At 42.8% G+C, this 24,632-nt stretch overlaps 1 protein-coding gene across 1 annotated transcript in view; it reads left to right on the plus strand.

Moving 5' to 3' along the window:
* Positions 1-24,632, plus strand: part of thsd7ba (thrombospondin, type I, domain containing 7Ba) — a 769,281-nt gene that overhangs the window by 245,840 nt on the left and 498,809 nt on the right. Inside the window, exons 3-4 of the mRNA XM_080198282.1 lie at positions 123-924; positions 18,698-18,946. Of these exons, the coding sequence (XP_080054408.1) occupies positions 123-924; positions 18,698-18,946 (1,051 nt within the window). The remainder of the gene's footprint in view (positions 1-122; positions 925-18,697; positions 18,947-24,632) is intronic.

Here is a 24,632-nt window from a genome sequence, read left to right on the forward strand (position 1 = left end):
GCTTGCACGCGGGCGAATTATGCTTGCTATACATTACCACACTTATGCCTACCTTTTCTGTTCATACTGAATGTGTGCTTTCTTTTAAGATGAAGAATTACTCAACTTGTTTTCTGTTTTAGGTCAGTGGGGTCGATGTATTGGAGAAGACTGTGGTCCAAATGGAGTGCAGAGTAGAACGGTGTGGTGTGTTCACGTTGAAGGCTGGACGACACATCATTCCCACTGTAAGTATGAGGAGAGACCAGAAATTCAGAGGGACTGTTTCAAGGTGTGTGACTGGCACCAGGAACTTTTTGAATGGGAGTTCTCTAGATGGGGAGATTGTGCCCTTCGCGTTACTTCAAAGAAAGTCAAACCAAGGACCTCCAATTGTGTCACTGCACAGCAGGGACTGCAGCACAGGAGAGTACACTGCGTACGAAAATCCAACAGATCGCTGGTGCTAGATGAGATTTGTGAATTCTTTACACCTAAGCCTGCCTCGGACCAGGCCTGCCTCATCCCCTGCCCACAGGACTGTGTCGTGTCGGAGTTCTCAGCCTGGTCAACCTGCAGCAAGGGATGTGGAAAAGGATTACAACATCGTATTCGTTCAGTATTGTCACCACCCTTGTATGGGGGTAAGACCTGCCCATCTCTCACGGACACCAGGGGCTGTGATATCCAGGTCTCCTGTTTGGTTGGGGAGGATGATTTTCAGTACAGTTTAAAAGTGGGTCCCTGGAGTGAATGCAGACTGCCGCACCAAAGACAAACCTGGCAAAATGGCAAAGCAGTGCTGAACTTTAGTTTGCAATCATCAGAAAAGAATCACGTGAAACATCCAGTCCACCAGCACTCCAAGCCCTGGGATGTAGAGATCGGATATCAAACAAGACATGTCCATTGTACGAGAAGTGATGGAAAGAATGCCATGCTAAGGTAATGTCATTGTTTTGTGTATTTTTCTCTTCACAAACATTAGTAAAAGTGGTGTACAGTGGATTATATCCATCCAGAAAGTTTAGAAGAATGAGGGGAGATCTCATTGAGACGTATAAGATGATGAATGGGATGGATAGGATAGAGGTAGAGAGACTCTTCCCGCTCAAAAAAGACAGTAGGACTAGGGGGCACAGCCTCAAGATAAAGGGGAGGCGGTTTAGAACGGAGTTGAGGAGGAACTTCTTCACTCAAAGGGTGGTGAATCTCTGGAATTCTCTGCCCGTTGAAGTGGTGGAGGCTGCCTCGCTAAATATTTTTAAGAAGCGGGTTGATGGGTTCTTGATAAGAGAGGGGATTAAGGGTTATGGGGAGAGGGCGGGAAAGTGGAACTGAGCTACAACAGATCAGCCATGATCTTATTGAATGGCGGGGCAGGCTCGAAGGGCTAGATGGCCTACTCCTGCTCCTATTTCTTATGTTCTTATGTTCTTAATGTGCCAAATATATGGAATTTTACAGCTCCGCACAAGGGTAAAAGTTGAAAAACTAAGTGGACTTTAATGGGGTTTTACAAAAGCAATCATAAAAGTAGAGAGGAAACGTTTCATTATTTTGAAAATCAAAAGCAGAAGCATGGAAAGATATTATAATTTGTTTTAAAAGATGTGCTGAATTTTCTATTTGTGCACAGGGAATGCAGTGCTGGATCATCAGGTTTCCTTGGGAATGGGCTAGCTGGTGGGAGGACTGGCAAAATGGTAGGGAAGATGTCAGGAATGGAGCACAATGCCTTCCCACTGACATACAGTATTGCCAATGGTGGGAAATTTGGCAGCTTAGGTGCCAACCTGGATGCCAGTTGAGTCACTGAAGAAGACAATAAAGTACCACGTCCCATCTCTGTAGCATTTTGCATGCCTCGGGAGACCCCATAACTGTGTTTGGAAACATTTGGGTGAACCTTGGTGCCTTCCCAATGCCTTCCAGTTGATGGGTTGTTAATGAGGCAGGGGCTGTGGGTGGTGGGGTCATGGGTGACCCTTCTTTATGGGCATTCTGTGGCCCATGGAGAAGAACCCATGATGACAGTAAGCGCGTAGGTGCAGCAGGCAGTAAAGAAGGCAAGTAGCATGTTGGCTTTCATCATGAGAGGATTTAAGCATTTGGATGGAGATGTTTTGCTGCAATTGTACAGGGCATTAGTGAGGCCAGCAGGTTTTGTTTGAAGTTTTGGTGTCCTTATCTAAGGAAGAATGTCCTTGCTATAGAAGGAGTACAGTGAAGGTTTTTCCAGGCTGATTCCTGGAATGACAAATCCCTCATATGAGGAGAGACTAAATTGGTTAGGATTATATTCTTTTTGTTTAGAATATTGAAAGGGGATCTCATAGAAACTTATAAAATTCTAACAGGGTTAGGCAGGGTTGATTCAGATAGAATATTCCTGATGGTGGAGTGTCCAGAGCTAGGGGTCATAGTTTGAGGATAAGGGGTAAATCTTTTAGAATTGAGGTGAGGAGAAATTTCTTCACCCAGAGGGTGGTGAATGTGTTGAATTCACTAGCACAGAAAGTAGTTCAGATCAAAACCTTGTCTGATTTCAAGAAGAAATTAGATATAACTCTTCGGACTAAAGGGATCAAGGGATATGGAAGGAAAGGGGGATCAGAATATTGAATTGGATGATCAGCCATGATTAAAATGAGCAGGTTCGAAGGGCTGGATGGCCTACTCCTGCTTCTAGCTTCTATGTTTCCACAACAGTACTCAACCTCACAGCAATACATTGCTGATATTTAATGGCCAATGCCCTCTGTCTTCCCACCCTCACCTCCAATCTCCCTGCCTGCCTAGCCCCTCATCCGAGCTCACCCATCTTCGAGGGTGTCACACTATTGAAGAATTCTTTCTCTGGAATTGCAGTCTCATCTATGGCCACTGCTAGATGTGATGCTACTGAGTTGCTGAGTCTCTGGCTTTCTAATTGTGAGGGCCATTGTCCTTAATTGAACAGTGTCCAGAGCACATTTTCTTAACTGGCTATCACTGGCATTGGGTCCCACCACCAGCTATGGGGGGATTGCTCCCTGCTTTTGCTTCTGTGTTGGGACTTCAATATTTCCCAGCAAAATCCAATCCACACTAACACTCTTGTGGTGTTCATACACTGAGATGCTTGGTTTAATAACTTCTGCCAGTTCAATTCACCCCATGTGATATGAAGAAATGACTAAAGGCACTAAATGCTGCAAAGGTTATGAGTGCTGACAACAGTCTGGCAAACATACTGAAGACTTGTGCTCCAAACTTGAATGTACCTAGCCAAGATGTTCTAGTACAACTACAACACTGGTACCTACCCAGCAATGTGGGAAATTGCCTAGGTTTGCCCTGTTTACAAAAAGAAGGACAGATTGAACACAACCCATTACCACCCCATCAACAAAATGATAGAAGGTGTCATCAAAGTGCTCAGTTTGGGTTCTGACCTCACTATAGCCGTGGTCCAAACATGGACAAAAGGACTGATGTGAAATTGATGCCTTGGTATCAGGGCAGCATTTGACTCAGCATGCTGCCAAAGAGTCATACCTAGCGCAAAGAAAGATGGTTGTGGTTGATGAAGATCAGTCATCTTAATTCCAGGACATTGCTGCAGGAGTTCCTCAGTGTTATGTTCTGGGCCACAAGCTAGTGTCAGACAATGACCATCTCCAACAAATGAGAATCTTAACAATTTCTCCTTGAGAGTCAATGCTCTGTATACCCTACTGTCAATATCCTTGGGGTTACAATTGCTCAGAAACTATCTGGACCAGGTAAATGCCTTGACTACAAGAATAGGTCAGGGGTGGGGAAATTTTGTTGTGAGTAACTCTCCTTCTGGCTCCTTAAAGCCCATCCACATTCTACAAGACAGAAGTGTGATGAAATACTCTCCCCTTCTCTGGACGAATACAGCTCCAAAAACATCCAAAAAGATCTACACCATCCAGTATAAGACAACCCATTTGATTGGCACTCCAGCTTCAACATTCATGCCCTCCTACACTGACAGAGAAGGTGGGATTTTACAACCTGGCTCAGGTGAGATTGTAAAATCCTGCCTGAGGCCAATGAAGATTTCAGTTCTGCGAGCCTCACCCAACCCAATTCCGAGCAGTAAAATTCTGGCCATAGTAGTAGCAGTGTACCATCTACAAGATGTACTGCAAAAACTCATCAAGGCCCCTTCAACAGTACCTTCAAAATCTGTGACCTCTACCAACTGGAAAGTTAATAACAGCATTTGGATGGGAACATCATGACTTGCAAGTTCCCTCCAAGCCACACACCATTCTGACTTGGAAATCCATCACTGTTCCCTCACTGTGATTGGGTTAAAATTTTGGAACTCACTCTCTCAGCATTGTGGTTGTATCTACGCCACAAGGATGATAGCAGTTCAAGAAGGGGACTCACCATTACCTTTCCAAGGGCAATTAGAAATGGGTAATAAATGCTGGCGTAGCCAGCAATGCCCTCATCCTGTGAAAGAATGAATAAAAAACAACTTGCATAGCTACTTGTTTAATGCAAGAATATCACATAATTTAATTTCTTGGAAAATTTAACACAATTAAATCATTTTGTCGCTAATTACTTCAGCCACATATTTGTGATTGAATTAACAAGTTCTCTCTCAAGCCCTACAAACTTGACACCTAGAATAAATATTCTGTATCTCCCATGTCATTGCTTAGGCTAAATCGGAGCGTACTATGACAAGAGCATTATACTATGTAAAATTCTGCTGCAAAACTAAAGCAATGATCCTGAAAGTTACAAGGTCTAATTGCTGTAAATAACTCAATTGGAGATATTCTTCTGTGGAACAGCCTCAAGTCAATTATAAGTTAATTCTTGTTTGTTGAGTGACAGTGTGCTCAGAACTGTGTAAATATGTAAGTTGGAGCGGACATTATGAAAAAGAATAACACTTACTATTGAATAAGAAGTGTTGTAGAATGTGCTGATCCAGGATTCTAGCAAGAAAAAAAACACAAAAGCTATTTGCACTATTTACAGTATGTACATAGAACATTACAGAGCGGTACAGGCCCTTCAGCCCTCGATGTTGCGCCGACCAGTGGAACCAATCTAATGACCCTCTAAACTAAACTATTCTCAAGTTATCCATATGCCTATCCACTGACCATTTGAATGCCCTTAAAGTTGGCGAGTCCACAACTGCTGCAGGCAGGGCATTCCACGCCCTTACTACCCTCTCAGTAAAGAACCTACCTCTGACATCCGTCCTATAACTACCACCCCTTAATTTAAAGCTATGTCCCCTCGTGTTAGCCATCACCATCTGAGGAAAAAGGCTGTCACTGTTCACCCTATCTAACCCTCTGATCATCCTGTATGCCTCAATTAGGTCACCTTGTAACTTTCTTCTCTCTAATGAAAATAACCTCAAGTCCCTCAGCCTCTCCTCATAAGACCTTCCCACCATACCAGGCAACATCCTGGTAAACCTCCTCTGCACCCTTTCCAATGCCTCCACATTTTTCTTATAATGCGGCGACCAGAACAGTACGTAATAATCCAAGTGCAGCCGCACCAGAGTTTTGTACAGTTGCAACATGACCTCACGGCTCTGAAATTCAGTCCCTCTACAAATAAAAGCTAACACACCGTACGCCGCCTTAACAACCTTATCAATCGGGGTGCCAACTTTCAGGGAGCTATGCACATGTACACCGAGATCTCTCTGCTCGTCAACACTACTAAGAGTTATTCCATTAGCCCTATATTCTGTACTCCTGTTATTCTTACCAAAGTGAATCACCTCACACTTTTCCACATTAAACTCCATTTGCCACCTTGCGGCCCAGCTCTGCAGCTTATCTATGTCCCTCTGCAAACTGTAACATCCATCCTCGCTGTCTACAACTCCTCCGACTTTGGTGTCGTCAGCAAATTTACTAACCCATCCTTCTACACCCTCATCTAGGTCATTTATAAAAATGACAAACAGCAATGGCCCCAAAACAGATCCTTGAGGTACACCACTTGTAACTGAACTCCAGGTTGAATATTTCCCATCAACCACCACCCTCTGTCTTCTATCAGCTAGCCAATTCCTGATCCAAGCTGTTAAATCATCCTCAATCCCATGCATCTGCATTTTCTGCAATAGCCTACCATGGGAAACCTTATCAAACGCTTTACTAAAATCCATATACACCACGTCAACTGCCTTACCCTTATCCACCTCTTTGGTCACCTTTTCAAAAAACTCAAAAAACTTTTCAAAATAGTGGCTGGAGTCTTCTAGCTGCTGGGATCTTCCCGTCCTGCTGATGGCACACCCCTGCTCCGGGTTTCCCACTGGCAAGGGGTACATTCAATGGAAAACCCCATTGACAATGGTGGGAATAGAATAGCTTACTGCCAGTCAATGACAGGCTGCCTCCACTGATATGAAACATATGGCGGGCTGAACAGAAAATCCCACCCAGTGAATTACGGGGATTGTACATTGCCCCTCTGGGCTCCCCGTCTGCTGCTACAGTTCCTGGCACAAAACTACATGATGCCAGTTCTAAATCATCATGTGCCTCATAGATTAGCTTATCTATTCCTTTATACTACACCTCCCCGAAGTACACTAACTTCTTTTTAACAACAATATGGAACTATCTCTTCAACTGTTTATGTGACTGTTGTGGTGTTTGTCTCTTTAAGGATCAATGTGCAGAGTGAAGATTACGTGACTTGGGGAACAAATTGGGGAGCAGGGTAGGGGATCACTCTGATGAGGGGAACAGGTTTCTGTTCCAGAACCTTCTTGGGAGCTGACTGGCAGCCAAGTGGTTGCAAGCTTCTGTATTATAGTAATATTGCAGTTGTTATTTACCTAACAGGTGAACTGGAATTATCACATTAGCGATAAGGATAAAAGAAAAAAAAAATGCTCCCAAAATCATGAGTATAAAACATAAGAACATAAGAAATAGGAGCAGGAGTAGGCCATCTAGCCCTTCGACCTGCCCTGCCATTCAATAAGATCATGGCTGATCTGAAGTGGGTCAGTTCCACTTTCCCGCTTTCTCCCCATAACCCTTAATTCCCCTGTCTATCAGAAACCTATCTACCCGTGGCTTAAATATATTTAGCAAGGTAGCCTCCACCACTTCAGTGGGCAAAGAATTCCAGAGATTCACCACCCTTTGCGTGAAGAAGTTCTTCCTCAACTCCGTTCTAAACTGCACCCGCTGCATCCCCCCCCACCCCCGGCTTATTTTGAGGCTGTGCCCTCTAGTTCTGTTCGTCACATTGAAGTCCAGTTCAAGTTGAGAATGAGAAGAGTGTTTGCAGATATACCCTTATTCGGACTCTATGGCGGAATGTACACCATGTCTGGTTTACATTTTTCAGGCCAATGAAATAGAGGAGGAGGGGTGAAGAAAAGGCAATCTTTCTGAGAACGTGCGAGACCCAGGCCTACAACTTAATTTGCAGCCTCACATCCCCAAGCATGTCCAACTCCAAGTCATTCACTAAGATAGTTGAACTGATGAAAACACGCTGTCACACAAAGCTATCGGTAATATTGCAGCAATTCAAGTTTAACTCAAACAAGAGAGAAACTGAGGAACCTTATGTTACCAAGTTAGGACAAATCTTAGAGCAGTGTGGCACTCAACGATATGCTGTGGGACTGTTTAGTCTGCGGGGTTAATAATGAGGCCAGTCAACAGAAACTATTAGCAGAGGCAAATATAAATTTTAAGAAGGCGCTTAAGGTGATGCTGGTGATGGATAGTGCTGAGAAGGGTGCAATGGAGCTTCAGATGTAGCAAAATGGCACACTTCACCAATTAGGGCAGGAAGCTACAATCCAGCAGCAGTCCCAAAAATGAAAATAATTTTAAAATGAGAAGTAAATGCATCCTCAGAGTGGGAACATTTAAAAGAGCAAATCAATTGCCTGGGATTAAAGAAGAGTGTGACTGGTGCAGAAATAATCACTCACCTGAAGCCTCTTTCTATAAAGAGGCTGAAAGCTTTTTCTACCACAGGAAAAGTCATTCAAGGCCCGATATAAAAATAAGTCTAGTCGGCCCAGTAACAGAGTTAGTAATACATCAAAGGTGCATGATATGGAAGAGCCCAGTGCTAAGGATTTAACTATTCACTCATTGTTCAATGCGAAAGTGGGCAAGGGAGTCTCCATCACTGTGGGATGCTTTTGGCAAATGGCAGATCCTTGAAGATGGAAATTGATGCGGGATCTTCTGCCATGGTGATGAAAGAACATACATTTTAATATTTAAAAGGAGTCCAACCGTTGATTTTGAGAGGTACTGCAGCCAAACTATCAACTTACACAGGAGAAGACATCAATATGGAGCTATTGGCAGCAGTCCACTCAGTTCCCAGTAATAATAGCGTCAGGACTAGTGCCAAGTGTTTTGGCCATGATTGGTTCAAGGTAATCAAGTTAAACTCGATGGCAATATTCCAATTATGGAAGGGGGACTGTCTGAATTAACAAAGAACGATGAGAACATCTTTTGTGACAAGTAAGGTAAAATAAAGAGTCTCCAGATGACGATCGATGTAGATTCAGAGACAACCCATGGCTTTTTTATATGCCTTGTCAGAAAAGTGGACATGGAATTGAAAAGTTTGGAAGAACTGGATTTCATCCAGTTAATTCAATTTGCAGAGTAGGCAGCATCAATAGTCCCCATGATAAAGCCTGACAAGACTGTCCATATCTGTGGAGACTACAAATTAACAGTTAGTCTGGTTCCAAGTCAAATAAATATCCAATTCTGAAGATTGGGGATCTATATGCAAAGATAGTGGGAAGTTAATCTTATACAACAATGGATATGAGTCACACATGCCAGCAACTTGAATTAGACAACACTTCCTGAAATTATATAATAAACACATACAAAGATTTGTTCCAGTATGCGTGCCTGCCCTTCAGTGTGTAGTCAGCATGTGCTATTTCCAAGAGAACAAAGGAAAGCCTATTGCTTTGACTGCCATGATGATGTTTTGGTAACTGCATGAACAGAAGCCAAGCACTAGCTAACTTAGAGGAGGAGATTTCAAGAGGCTGGAGTTCACCTCAAGAAGAAGAAATGTACTTTTCAAGCCACTGAGGTAGCCTATCTGGGGTATCATGGAGGTGCACAAAGATTACATCCCATGGAAGCCAAGGCCAGAGCAATAAAACAGGCAAGAAACATATCTGAGCTGAGATGACCACATCCATCCTGGTTAACCCTTTATATTGCAATAAGTTCAAGAAAACCATTCCATAACAGAAATGCTGGAAAATCTCAGCAGGTCTGACAGCATCTGTGGGGAGAGAAGAGAGGCAACTTTTCAGGTCTGGATGGCTGTCTCCTCATCAAAGCTGAATTGCATTTCGTCCGAAGCCAGCTCTGATGAAAGGTCATCCAGATTCGAAACATTGGCTCTATTCTCTCTCAGTAAGAAGTCTCTCAACACCAAGTTAAAGTCCAACAGGTTTATTTGTAGCAAACACCACTAGCTTTCGAACTGGACGTCCAGAACTCCCACCTACTTGACGAAGGAACTGCCAGTTCCGAAAGCTAGTGGTGTGTGCTACAAATAAACCTGTTGGACTTTAACCTGGTGTTGTGAGACTGCTTTCTGTGTTTACCCCAGCCGGCATCTCCACATCTATTCTCTCTCTACAAAGATGCTGTCAGATGGGCTGAGATTTTCCAGCATTTTCTTGTTTCAGCTTCCAGCAACCACAGTATTTTTCTTTTCTCAAGAAAACTATTGTTTAGAATTTCAACTCTTAATTTCAGTGACTATTGCAGCAATTTTTAAAAACATCTGTTCATTGTGGCACTGTAGCCCAACTGAGCGAAGCTATTCAGTTTACCATTAGTGTTTTAACATTTTATATGTTGTGCAAAATTCTTTACGTACATATTTGCACTGAAATTGGAAGCTAATCCTAATTTAGTCAGGCAGCAGCAGCACTCAGTATATTCCCTTTACTTGGAATATCATTACCGTGCTCTTGTAACCTGCCCTCTGTAAGCCTGTTGCAGTTATTCTCTCCAAGAATATTATTGTCTTTTCAGAATCTATTGGTACCCTCTGTAGTTACATAACCCTTCTGAATGCTGGCACTGTTGTTCCCCAGATTGCCATTGATTCTCTTTGCAGGGTTGCCATTACCTGGCCATTCTCTCATACAAATGTAATTGGCTTTGAAAAATTTCACATATCAGTAGCAACATAATTGAAATGTCTGCACAAGAAGTGGAGAAATGCTATATGACATTTTTATGATCCACTAAAATGCTGTTAAACTGAGCATTTATCACAGAAAATACACATCCCCGCTTAAGCGCTAATTCTCTCGGCATGCACATCTGTTCCAGATGTATTATAGAAGGAGACCATTCAGCCCATCACAGCTGCACCGACTTTCTTCAGAACACCTCACCTAGGGCCTATCCCTGTAACCCCCCGCATATTTACCTCACTATTCTACACATCTTGGGACATTACCGGGCAATTTAGCATGGCCAATCCACCTAACCTGCACATGTTTGGACCGTGGGAGGAAACTGGAGCACCCAGAAGAAACCCACACAGACGCAGGGAGAATTACAAATTCCACACAGTCAACCATGGCTGGAATTGAACCTACGTCCCTGGTGCTGTGAGGCTAACTACTGTGCCACCATCTGTTGCACAAAACAATGAAAGCTAATTAGTTTACATTCTAGAATGGATATATTTGCATGGTGGTAAAATAGCATCCAAATGATCTGGTTAATTTCATTTGTGTGAATGGACACCCCTTAAATGAAGTGTGAAGATATCTTGAAGTATAGAAAGTCAGCAGCAAAGATACCCTCAGTAGCAAGAAGCATGGATGCGATCTAAATCTCTCTCCCATGAAATATCATTTGCAATAAACCTATTTAAATGTGATTGTTTTAGATAATTTAATTCAGCTGGAAGCCAAGATGCTTATCAATGCATCGTTTATCATATTTGCCTCCTGTGTCTTTGCTAATTTTCCTGAAATATTTTCCAAGCTCAGGAGACCGCAATCTTTGAACATTAATCCTGGGAGTTCTGACTGATCCCAAAAGATTAGAAAAATATAAGTCATGAAGGCCTGGAACTGGTTATAAGAATATTTGTATACCCTGTAATTCCAGGATGGTGGGACACTACATACCCATGCTGAGTGTGGCAGTGATTGCGAATAATTATAAGCTATTTCAGGAGTTAATTAACTGCTCCTCAAAGGAGAGAATGGAAGCTTACAGTTTTGCTGAGCTACCTCTGCAGCATCTGGAAAACCTGCTCCTGCCCTTGTGTTGTTGATATTCTTCAGCAATAGCTCCAAAATAGTTCAGAAAAACCCCACAAATGATTCAGAAACGTGTTGTTAGTATCAGCCCTACCGCCAATACTGTCCAACATGGAACTAATTAAGGCCATTCTATATTGTGCTAAATTGACGACTCTATCAGTCACATGCCAAATACTTTTGCAAACATTACAGCTGTCAATGACATTTTGACATCATGGGAGAGTGGATGGCCACATAACCTGTTGAGAATGAAAAGGCATGGTCCTTCATTGAGGAGCAACAGTCTATTAGCCCTTGAAATGATTTATACTTTATTTGGACTGTCTGCTACATTGGGTCCACAGCACTTTTATTTCATTTTTACTGGTCAGTTGTGGCCATTAATTGAGATTAAACAGATGATTTGTGTCTGACTGGCTATGCCTCGTCCAAGGTGATCATAAAGAGAAAAAGGCTTGCATTTATATATTACCTGTCATAACCTCAGGACGTTCTAAAGAACCTAACAGCTAAGGAAGGACTTTTGATTTTGGGACCTATATTGACTGGGGATACCAAGGGAAATTGACATTTCGGCTGTTTATCAATAGTACCATGGGAGCTGGGTTTAACATCTTATCCAAAAGAAAGCACTTCTGACAATGCAGCACTCTGTCAATGCTGCACTGAAGTGTTAACGTAGATTTTGTATTGATGTCCCTGGAAGAGAGGCTGAACTTTAATCTTCTGATTTAAAAGTGGGAGTGTTATCTAATGAGCTACATTTAACTTCTTATGTATATCACCCTGGCTGACGTCTGCAGTCACCAACAAAAGCATAAATAAACAAAAAGTGCTGGAGTTACTCATCAGCATCAGTGGACAGGAAGATAGTTAACACTTCAGATTAATGACCTCTCATCAGAAAAGAAATAGACCTTAAGATCATAAGGAGTAAATCCTTTGGCCACTTGAGCTTGCTATTCACTATTCAGTAAGGTCATGATCGATCTGATTATAGTCTTAACTCCACTTTCCTGCCTGCCACCCATCCACTGTCCATAACATTTGACTCCCTTGTCGATCAAAAATCTGTCCAATACAGCCTTGAATTTATTCCACTGTGACCTAAGCTGGGAATTGAACCCGTGTCCCTGGAGCTGTGAGGCAGCAGTGCCAACCACTGTGCCGCCCGCATTACCTGCATGCTGATCTTTTGTGATTCATGTCATAGGATACCCAGATCGCACTACACCACAGCATTCTGCAGTGTCTATACATTTAAATAATATTCTGCTTTCTTATTTTTCCTACCAAAATGGACAGCATCACATTTTTCAACATGATACTCCATCTGATAATTTTTTTGCCCAGTTGTCTACTCTATCTGTCCTTCTCACAACATTCTTTTCTAGTTAATTTTGTATCATCTGCAAAGTTGACTGCAGTACACTTGGTTCCCCATTGAAACCATGGATATAGATTGCAAGTTGTTGAAGTCCCAATACTGATACCTGTGATACCCCATTCATTACAATTTGTTGTCATGACTCCTGTGTTACCTAATTCTCTCTCCATGTAATATTACCCCTAACATTTTATGTCATTTTACATCATAACTTTTATATGCACCTTATCAAATGGCTTTTGGAAATCCAAGTACACTGCATCTACTCAATAAAAACAGAAAATGCTGGAAAACCTCAACAGCTCTGACAACATCTGTGGAGAGAGAAACAGTGTTAATATGAGTCTAATATGACTCTTCTTTGGAATCCAAATTGTGAAAGAATGGTCGCATTGGATTTAAATATTCCTGCAGCCACTTCTTTTGAGACACAAGGATGTTGACCATCAGTTTCAGGGGATTTGTCAGCCTTTCATCCAATTAGTTTTCCTTATGCTTTTTCTCTAATTATCATAATTGTTTTAAATCCCTCCCTACCTTTTTTCTTTGATTTTCTACTACTCTTGATATATTTTTTGAGTCTTCTATTGTGAAACCAGATCTAAAATACTTGCTCAAAGTCTCTGCCATTTCCATGTTTTCCAATATTAATTCCCCTGCCTCATTCTCTAAGGGACACACATTAACTTTAGGTATTCTTTTCCTTTTATATGCTCAAAAGTGCTCTTAGTGTTTAGTTTTACACTTGCTAGTTTACTCACTTAATCTAATTTCTCTCCATGCATTTTTTGCTTGTTTTCAAAATGTTCCTAATTCTGGTCCATGCCCAATCTTCACAACATTGTGCACCTTTTCTTTCAATCTGAAATCATCCTTAACTTCCTAAGTTAGCCATGGATAGTCCATCCCTCTTGTAGAGTCTTTTTTCCTCAAAGAAATAAATCTTTGAGAGGTATGAAAGATCTTTAAATATTTGCTGGTTTTCTACCATTCTATTTTTAAACTTGTTTTCCCAGTTAAGTGTAATCAAGTGCATCTTCATATCTTTGTAATTACCTTTATTTAAGTTTAAGACACCTGTTTCAGGCCCAGATTTCTCACCTACAAACTGAATGTGAAATTCTGTTATGGTCTTTCATGCTGAAAGGATCCTTTACTATAAGATCATTAATTAATCTCATTTTGTTACTAGGTCTAAAATAACCTGCCCTCTGGTTGGTTTCAGAATATATTTTTCTGTGAGACTGCCCTGAAAATACTCTATGAAGTGATCTTCAAGGCTACCTTTGTCAATTTGATTCTTCTAATCTATATGAAGGTTAACGTTTCATAGGATTATTGTAGTTCCTTTCTTACAAACCTCCATTATTTCTCGATGTATATTCAACCCTTTAGTTAGCTACTGTTAGGGGGTCTACAAAATACTTCCATCAGAGAATTCTTCCCTTTATTATTTCCACCTTAACTGATTGCACATCTTGATCTGCCAAGCCTATTATTTCTACTAATTTACTAATCTAATATTTTATCAGCAGATCTACCCACTCCTTTTGCTTTCTTTGTATCCTTCCATAATGTCAGATATCCTTCCAAGCCTTGGTCAATTTGCCACCACATCTTTGGTCATTGTATTTATGGGGGGATAATGGCGTAATGGTAATGTAACTGGACTAGTCATCTGGAGGTCCATGCTAATACTCTGGGGACACAGATTTGAAACCCAGCATGACAGCTGGTGAAATTTGAAATAATGGAGTTCAGTTAATTAATAAAAGTTGAGAATGAAAACAAATCTAAGTCAAAAGCTAGTCTCAGTAATGATGTCCTGAAATTATCATTGATTGCAGAGAAGGAATATTTGCCACCTCTATTGGATCTGGGCAACCAACAATGTGGTTGACCCTTAACTCCTTCTAGCAAGCTATTTCAGGGCAATTATGGATGGGCAATAAATGATGGCCTTGCCAGCAATGCCTGCAGCTTGTAACAGCATTTCTAAAAGAGCCTGGTTATTTCAATTTGTGTTATCAGTTCATTGTGATATAGAGTCATAAAGTCATAGAGGTTTACAGCATCGAAACAGGCCCTTTGGCCCAACTTGTCCATGCTACCTTTTTTTTAAACCCCTAAGCTAATTCAAGTTGCCTGCATTTAGCCCATATTCCCCTATGTTATGAATCCATTCAGATAAAGAGCCTTTAACTCTGATATTTTAACCATTTCTCTCTACCCTGGCCCTGTTTCCTGGTACACTGTTAATGTTTGTCCGCTTTGTTCCTTCCTGTCACATTCTGGTTGTCGTTAGCCATATCGCTGCTCTGAAATTTTACCCTGTCATTTCTCATTAACTTTCTAAATCTCTGCTCACGTGAACCTTGCCTTCATTTAGTTTAAAGTCCTCTCCACAGCCTAGTTATTTGATTCACCACGATCTTATGGTTCAAGTTAAGACTGTCCCAATGGTACAGCTTTCTCTTCCTCTTGTACAGGTGCCTGTTCCCCATGAATTGAAACACATTTGTCCCACAATAATCTCTCAACTCTCTGATCTTATTCACCCTGTGCTCATTTGCTCATTGCTAAGGGACTAATCCAAAGATTTTTACCTTTGTGACTCTGATTTTTTTATTTATTCCCTTGCTGTTCTTACTATGTTAGCAATACAGTTTCCTTAGTTCTACCTCTGTTGATGCCCATGTGGATCACAACATCTGGATCGATCTTCTTCCACTCCAATTTCTCTTCAGCACTGAGGAGATGTCCTTAATCTTAGCACTGTGCAGGCAACATAGCCTTTGTGACTCATGCTCTTGATTGCAGAGAACAATATGTATTCCTCCAACTATACTGTCCCTTACTATTACTATATTTCTTTTTTATTAAGCCCATTAGAATGATCCCCAACCATTGTGCTTTGGTCAGCTTGCTTATCCTCCCTGCAGTCCCTGCTCTCATCCACACAAGTTGCAAGAATCTTGCAACTTAAGCGCAGGTGTTGTTGTTATTCCTCCTTACTGCCTCGCTAAATATTTTAAGACGCGGGTTGATGGGTTTTTGATAGGAGAGGGGATTAAGGGTTATGGGGAGAGGGCGGGAAAGTGGAACTGAGCAGCGACAGATCAGCCATGATCTTATTGAATGGCGGGGCAGGCTCGAAGGGCTGGATGGCCTACTCCTGCTCCTATTTCTTATGTTCTTATGTTCTTTGCTACTTACTGGATCCCCATACTTGCCTCAGTCACAGTCATATCCTCTGTCTCCTGACCACAGCTTATATCTGATTTACCTAATCTATAGGGTGTGTCTGCCTCCTGCAACACAGAACAAAATATTCCTCCCTAATGCATCATTGTCTGAAGCTTGGACTCCAGCTCATCAACTCTGAATTGAAATTCCTCCAGTTGCGGACACTTACTGCAGATCTGGTTGCTGTGAATCACAGCGATGTCCACCAGCACCCATATGCCACAACTGCAACACATCACTTATGCTGCCATTTTTATTGTACTTTGGTTTGTGAATTAGGATTTCAAGTTTCAAACTGCTACTCAGCAATAATTAGCAGTTATATTCAGTAGTTTGTATATTTTAAAGCATGTCATAGAATATAGAACCCTACAGTGCAGAAACAGGCCCATCGAGTCTGCACTGACCACAATCCCACCCAGGCCCTATCCCCATATCCCTACACATTTACCTGCTAATCCCTCTAACTTACACATCCCAGGGCACTAAGGGGCAATTTTAGCATGGCCAATCAACCTAACCCGCACATCTTTGGACTGTGGGAGGAAACCAGAGCACCTGGAGGAAACCCATGCAGACACGAGGAGAATGTGCAAACTCCACACAGACAGTGACCCGAGCCGGGAATCGAAGCCAGGTCCTTGGAGCTGTGAAGCAGCAGTGCTAACCACTGTGCTACCGTGCCGCCCTGACAATGGGTATTATTCTTTCTTCTTGCCACGTTTTTATAGAGACTTATAAAACTCTAACATAACTAAACCGGGTAGATGCAGGACAGATGCTCCCGATGTTGGGGGAGTCCAGAACCAGGGATCACAGTCTGAGGATTCGGGGTAGACCATTTAGAACAGAGTTGAGAAGACATTTCTTCACCCAAAGAGTGGTGAACCTGTGGAATTCATTATCACAGAAAGTAGTTGATGCTAAAACATTGAATGTATTCAAGAGGCAGCTGGATATATCACTTGGGGTGAATGGGATCAAAGGTTATGGAGAGAAAGCAGGATTAAGCTACTGAGTTGGATGATCAGTCGTGATCGTAATGAATGGTGGGGCAGGCTCGAAGGACTGAATGGCCTCCTCCGGCTCCTATCTTCTATGTTTCTATGTTTTCTCCTATCAGTGGCACACTAAAATTGTGGAGGTAGTGGTCCATTGTTTTTCTTCGTACAATTATGTAATTCATTGCCACAATTCTTTTAGGCTATTAAGGTTATTAATGTAACACTGCTGTAGTTCTGCAACTTCTAAATGTATGTTAATGAAATGACAGGAACATGGAGTTAATGATTGTGGAGTTAACTGACTTTTGGTAAAATCTCTACAATAGTTGGTGTAGTTCCTGAGTGTAGCCAGCATTTGTTTTACAGTGAGATCTTCAATATTCTTTTTCGTGTATTTGCCAACCATCAGGTTCAACTTTTTCCATTCGCACATCAGCAACACTTTATTCAAAAAAGATCAATCAAAGTTTCCAATTAAAAAGTGGGATGACTGAAATGGAAATGTTGGGGCCAATTCTACCATCGTGTTGCATCTATTTTTGGGCGCGGAAACTTGGTAAAGTCAGGCGTGTGGCGAGTAACATGATCTGTGCCTGTCTCTATGCCGGTTCCCACTTTATCATGGTCCAAAAATGGCCACGATTGGGACCATGCCCAAAACGGGTGTGGTGGCCATTTAAATGCGTCTGATGTATCAATTAACTTAATGTACTGCATGTCCAACCTTACCGGCACTTCCCCCTTTACCACTATGTTCGCCCATCCGGAATACATGCAAAACAGACATGTTCCATAGAAGTCCAATTCAGGCACTCCAGTTAGTGAGGCGATAATTGCCAAGCATCCGATGGCTCTCTGTCTGAGATCATTGGGGGGGCGGGGGTAGGGGCACGGAGCAGGGAAGTTGGGTCCGTTGCCACTTTGTCTGAGATCGTTGCGGGGGGAAGGGGATCTGCTGAGATCAGTGGAGGGAAAGAGGGGTCCGCTGCCACTGCCACTCTGACTGAGATCAGTGGGGGTGAAGGGGAGGTCAGCTGCCACTCTGCCTGAGAAAAGTCGGGATGCAAGGGGGTCCACTGCCACTCTATCGGAGATCAGTGGGGAGGAAGGGGATTTTACTGCCATTCTGCCTGAAAACAGTGGGGGTGGAAGGGGGGGTTCGCTGCCACTCTGCCTGAGATCAGTGAGGGGCGGGGGGGGGAAGGGGGTGAGGGGCCTGCGATTGTTCTGGGTGATGGGGATTGGGAGGATAAAGGGGGCAGTAACGTTGTGGGGGTGGAGCAAAGTCTGTGGGAGCCGGGGGAGGCAATATGGACACGGGAGGGATGTGGCGGGGGAGCAGCATTCTACCTTCTTTCTCTGTGCATGCGCAGTTGGAGGTGCCGATTGGAGCTGCAGGGTTTTGGGTGTGTTAAGCCCTGTCCAGAGGCTTTTGCAGCAAATATCAGACTTGCTGATATCTTTGCAGGCAGAGTGCATATGGTGGTGCCTCAGAATGTGTCTATAAGTTGAATCAGAAACACTCCCAGTTTCAAGTCTGTCCAGCACTTAGAATCAAAATGGTAAAATAGGGCTCGTTGTATTAGTAGGGCTCATTAAGCCTTCCAGAATAGTGTGCACAATGATCTGATACATACACAATTATAAGCAGCTTTTCATTTGTTTATTAAGGATTGCTGCTTCATGAATATACTTGCAGTCATTTAGATGTTTTCTAATACTGACCTACACTCTGTTTCTTGTTTCTAGCCTGTGTATTCATGGTGACACCCCTGCGATCTTTCAGTCATGCGTTATGCCCAGTGACTGTGAATTTTCTGAATGGTCTGGATGGAGTCCATGCACCAAAACCTGTCAATCATCTGACTATTCTCCAGGCTACAGAAGCAGGGTTCGATTTATAAAGCGTGTAGCTATAGGTGGAGGCAAAGATTGTCCTAATCTCAAGGAAAAAGAAACTTGTAATATCGGAGGGGAAGGATTACCACCTTGTCCGAGGTACGTTTGACCTGCAACTTTATGGCTTTCAAAAATGATATTAAAGTTTTAAAAACATACTATATTAATAGTTTGTACTCACAAGCAATGTGTTTGCTAATCATTCTTTCATTCTTGTACATTTTCTAAAGAAAGTTTTGCAAAGCAGAAACACCTTGAATTTAGACAATGGTGTCAATATTGCAAAATATTTCAAGATCTGAGGTGGAATGGAAATTTAGACTTTTGGCAGGTGTTAAGAGATTTCAAGAGGTAATTAGGCATTTAGTTTAGTTTTTCAAGTTTATTTATTAATGTCACAAGTCAGCTTATATTAACACTGCAATGAAGTTACCGTGAAAGTCCCCTAGTCGCCACACTCCGGTACCTGCTTGGGTATACTGAGGGAGAATTTAGCATGGCCAATGCACATCTTTTGGACTGTGGAAGGAAACTGGAGCACCCAAATGAAACCCACGCAGACATGGGGAGAATGTACAGACTCTGCACTGACAGTGATCCAAGTTGGGTATCAATCCCTGGTCCCTAACCTGTGTCATCGTGTTGCGTTGTGGTAGAGAACTGTGAAAGTTGATTTGAATGTGTTGAGAAATGTTGCAAGTTGCTGAACTTAAGATGAGAATTCCAGAGTGCAATGAACATTGAAGTCTTTCAGTAAATAGTTGGGTGAAGGGAGGTGAAAATATTCAGTAGACCGTGGTTGGAAGAATAGGATATGAGCTGGTATATCAAACTGAAAGATGTTCAAGAAGCAGTATGAGTTGAGGGCACTTGTTTATGAACACCTCAAAATCAAAACAATTGGGGGCAAGGATCTACCTGAGTAAAGAGGTACTCAGTGTGGGGTAGTCTGTGGATTTTGCTATTTTGGAAAAGGTAGAGAATACGTACTGTGGAACTTGAGATGCAGAAAGTAGTGTATGGGAGAAATAGAGAATGATATACATTGATAGGATTTCCAGTGGCATGGGCTGGAACCAGATATTAAGGAAGTGAACACTATGCTTTCGTAATGAGTAGGTAGAGAATTTGAAGCACAGCTCAAGATTGAACAGGCTATTCAGCTGTTTCGTTGAGCTTAAACAAGTATAATTGATTAGGAAGATCGGTGAAAGAATGTGTTCAAATGAAAACTAAGTTGAAGTAAACTTACAACTGATTAATTTCATCATGGCTTTAATTAGTTTGACTAAGGTTTACATGATTATGTGTAATATGGACAGAGTGATAGTCAGATGCTCCTTCTTAGGGTAGAAAAGTCAAGTACTACAGGACATAGGTTTAAGGTGCATGGGTAAAAGTTTAGAGGAGATGTGCGAGGCAAGTTTTTTTACACAGAATGTGGTGAATGTCTGGAACATGCTGCTTGGGAGGTGGTGGGAGCAGGTACAATAGCGGCATTTATGGGCAACTAGATGAATGTATGAATAGGATGAGAATGAAAGGATATCGGCTCCGTAAGTGCATATGCTTTTACTTTAGGCAGATGTCATGATCGGCACAGACTTGGAGGGCCGAAGAGCCTGTTCCTGTGCTGTACTGTTCTTTGTTCACTGTCTATTGCAATGATCTTTTAAAACAAAGAACAAAGAACAACACAGCACGGGAAACAGGCCCTTCGGCCCAACGAGCCCGCGCCGCCGTCCCATTGTCTCAGTGACCTATTCATGATTTTAGTCTATGCCTAATGTGCGAGGATCAGGGAGGTCCAATATAGGGACAATTTGTTACCCAATCAATCAGCCTAAAAGCACATCTTTGGGATGTGGGAGGAAACCGGAGCACCCGGAGGAAACCCACGCAACCACGGGGAAAACGTGCAAACTCCCACAGACACAGGCCCAAATCCATGTGTCCGCACAGCAACAGAGCTAGTCTCTGAGCTGTCATGTTGCCCTCGAGATGGTCCAGTTTAAACACACTAACGACATGAAGCAATAGGCAACTCCCGAAGCAACGTCCAAGAGCAGCCCACTACAACCTGCCGCATGCATGCCCCTTGCTGGTCAACAAGGTGGACTTAAATGCCTGTGGAGACAAAAAATTCATTATTAAACAGACAAAGACTGTAACATCCCTGAGGCAAAAACGTAATCCCAAGCCTACAATGTTTAGTAAGGCCTGCTATATCCCCCTATATGTAGATCGCTCATGTGGCTGTCTAAGTGACTCTTAAACAACCCTAGCGTGCCTGCTTCCACCACCTTACTCGGCAGTGCATTCCACACCCCCACTACCCTTTGCGTGAAAAACTGCCCTCTAATATTTGTCTTATACCTAGCCCCCCTCACCCTAAGCCCGTGACCCCTCGTTCTATCCATTTCTAATAGCGGAAAAAGCTTACCACCATTTACTCTATCTATCCCCTTCATAATCTTATAAACCTCTATTAGATCCCCCCTCAGCCGACGTCTCTCAAGGGAAAACAGCCCAAGTTCGTTCAATCTTTCCTCGTAAGACAGCCCTTCCATACCAGGCAGCATCCTGGTAAATCTCCTCTGCACTCTCTCCAGGATCTCTACATCCTTCCGGTAGTACGGCGACCAGAACTGGACGCAGTACTCCAAGTGAGGCCTAACCAACGTTCTATACAACTGCAACATCAGACTCCTACACTTATATTCTATACCCCTTCCTATGAAGGCTAACATACCATACGCTTTCCTCATCACATTCTGCACCTGCACCGACACCTTCAGGGACTTGTGCACTTGCACCCCAGGTCTCTCTGCGTATCTATACTCCGGATAGTTCTACCTTTTATCGTATAACTCCCCTCCACATTATTCCGGCCAAAGTGCATCACCTCGCATTTCTCCGGATTAAATTCCATTTGCCATCTATCTGCCCAATCTACCAGCCTGTCTATGTCCTGTTGCATTGCCAGGCACTGCTCCTCAGTACCCGCCAATCCAACCATCTTAGTGTCATCAGCAAATTTGCTGATCACACCACCTACCCCCTCTTCCAAGTCATTAATATATACCACAAATAGAAGAGGTCCTAGTACCGAGCCCTGCGGCACACCACTGGTGACAGACCTCCAATTGGAAAAGGAACCTTCCACCACTACCCGCTGTCTCCTCCTCCCAAGCCAGTTCTCCACCCATCTACATACCTGCCCTTGTATCCCATGAGCCTTCACCTTTTCTATCAGCCTACCATGAGGGACCTTGTCAAACGCCTTACTGAAATCCATATAGACGACATCAACGGCTTGTCCTTCGTCAACCGTTTTTGTCACCTCTTCAAAAAATTCCACTAGATTCGTAAGGCACGACCTCCCTGTAACGAAGCCATGCTGCGTATCCCTGATCAGATTGCAGCGCTCCAGATGTTCATACATCCTATCCTTGAGGATCCTCTCCATTAGCTTGCCTATAACTGAAGTCAAGCTCACCGGCCTATAATTCCCTGGGTTATCCCTCTGACCCTTTTTAAACAACGGTACTACATTTGCAATCCGCCAATCCTCTGGGACCTCACCTGTGTCCAAAGAAGAGACAAAGATTTGCGTCAGAGGCCCAGCAATTTCATCCCTCACCTCCCTTAGCAGCCTGGGATAGATGCCATCAGGCCCCGGAGATTTATCTGTCTTTATACTGTCTAAAAGTCCCAACACCTCTTCCCTCGTGATGACTATTTCCCTCAACGGATCCTCAAACTCCTCAAGCACAGCACCAGACATCAGGCCCCTCTCCTGCGTGAATACCGACGCAAAGTGTTCATTCAAGATCTCCCCCATTCCCCCAGGCTCCAAGCATAGTTCCCCTCCTCTGTCCCTGAGAGGATCAATCTTCCCTCTAATCATCCTTTTGTTTCTAACATAGGAGTAAAATGCCTTAGGATTTCCCTTAATCCTACCCGCCAAAGCCATTTCGTGGCCCCTTTTTGCCTTTCTGATGCCCCTTTTAAGTTCTCTCCTACATTCTCTGTATTCTTCTAACGCTATCTCTGTCCCCAAATGCCTAGATCTAATGTACGCCTCCCTCTTCCTCCTGACCAGGTCCTCAATATCCCTAGTTACCCACGGCTCTCTAATCCCACCCTTCCCATCCTTCCTCTTGACCGGCACATGTCTTTCCTGCAAAGATTTTAGATTTTCTGCCCCAACTATTGAATATTTGCTTATTAACAGTATTGAGGTTAATACTTAAATCCAATATGGAAATAGGAACAAAAATATCATAAACTGATGATCAAAACAATTAGAGCTGTAGAAAGGAAGGAATTCATGTGATTTTTTAAAAAAACTTGGAAGTGCTATTTAGAAGAATAGTGTTTTTTTAGCAGTTATGACAGTGCATTAATTTTTCAACTAAAAAGCCTAAAATTTGAATCTCAGCTTTTGTTTTCATCTGTATATCGAAGTTGATGACCCTACTGCGTGTGGTTAGCTGGTTCATAGCTCCCATACTAAATATTAGCCTAATGTTGAACTTATGTCATGACCACGTTAAAAAAGTGATTCCTCAAAATGGCCCATGAACAAATAATGTGTGTGTGTAAGACCCCTTTTTAAAATTTGTGAATAATTCAACTTAAAAATAACCCCAGCATTAAAGCTTTTATTCTTAAACATGATTAAGAACATAAGAAATAGGAGCAGGAGTAGGCCATCTGGCCCTTCGAGCCTGCCCGCCATTCAATAAGATCATGGCTGATCTGTCGTGGCTCAGTTCCACTTTCCGGCCCTCTCCCCATAACCCTTAATCCCCTCTCTTATCAAAAACCCATCAACCCGCTTCTTGAAAATATTTAGCGAGGCAGCCTCCACCACTTCAACGGGTAGAGAATTCCAGAGATTCACCACCCTTTGAGTGAAGAAGTTCCTCCTCAACTCCGTTCTAAACCGCCCCCCTTTATCTTGAGGCTGTGCCCCCTAGTCCTACTGTCTTTTTTGAGCGGGAAGAGTCTCTCCACCTCTATCCTATCCATCCCATTCATCATCTCATACGTCTCAATGAGATCTCCCCTCATTCTTCTAAACTCCAACGAGTACAAGCCTAGTTCATTCAGCCTCTCCTCATAGCTCAACCCCCTCAACTCCGGTATCAGCCTAGTAAACCTCCTCTGCACTCCCTCCAAGGCCAAAATATCTTTGCGCAGGTGCGGCGCCCAAAACTGCACACAGTACTCCAGCTGTGGCCTCACCAATGCCCTATACAGCTGCAGCAAGACCTCCCTACTTTTATATTCAATCCCCTTCGCTATGAAGGCCAGCATCCCATTCGCCTTCCTGACCACCTGCTGCACCTGCAAGCTGGGTTTTTGCGACTCATGCACAAGGACCCCGAGGTCCCTCTGCACCGTCGCCTGCTGCAGTTTTTCGCCACGTAAGTAATAGTCCTTCCTACCATTCTTCCTTCCAAAGTGGACCACCTCACACTTACCAACATTAAATTCCATTTGCCATTTCCTGGCCCATTCGCCCAGCCTATCTAGATCCTTCTGCAGACTCTCCACACCCTCCGCACAATTTGCCGTTCCCCCAATCTTGGTGTCATCCGCAAATTTCGACACCCTACACTCGGTTCCCTCCTCCAGATCATCTATATAAATGGTAATTATGAAATCGCTGCTGAAAGTTAGTCAAGTGAAAGTGATAAGTTATGAACTAAATATATACAAAAGTTACATGCAGATAAGAATAAAAGATACCAGTAAAAATTAAATTCAGTTTAGT

This window comes from Carcharhinus amblyrhynchos, chromosome 11 (genome assembly GCF_965287045.1).
Source record: "Carcharhinus amblyrhynchos chromosome 11, sCarAmb.v2.hapA, whole genome shotgun sequence".
Taxonomy (NCBI): Eukaryota; Metazoa; Chordata; class Chondrichthyes; order Carcharhiniformes; family Carcharhinidae; genus Carcharhinus; species Carcharhinus amblyrhynchos.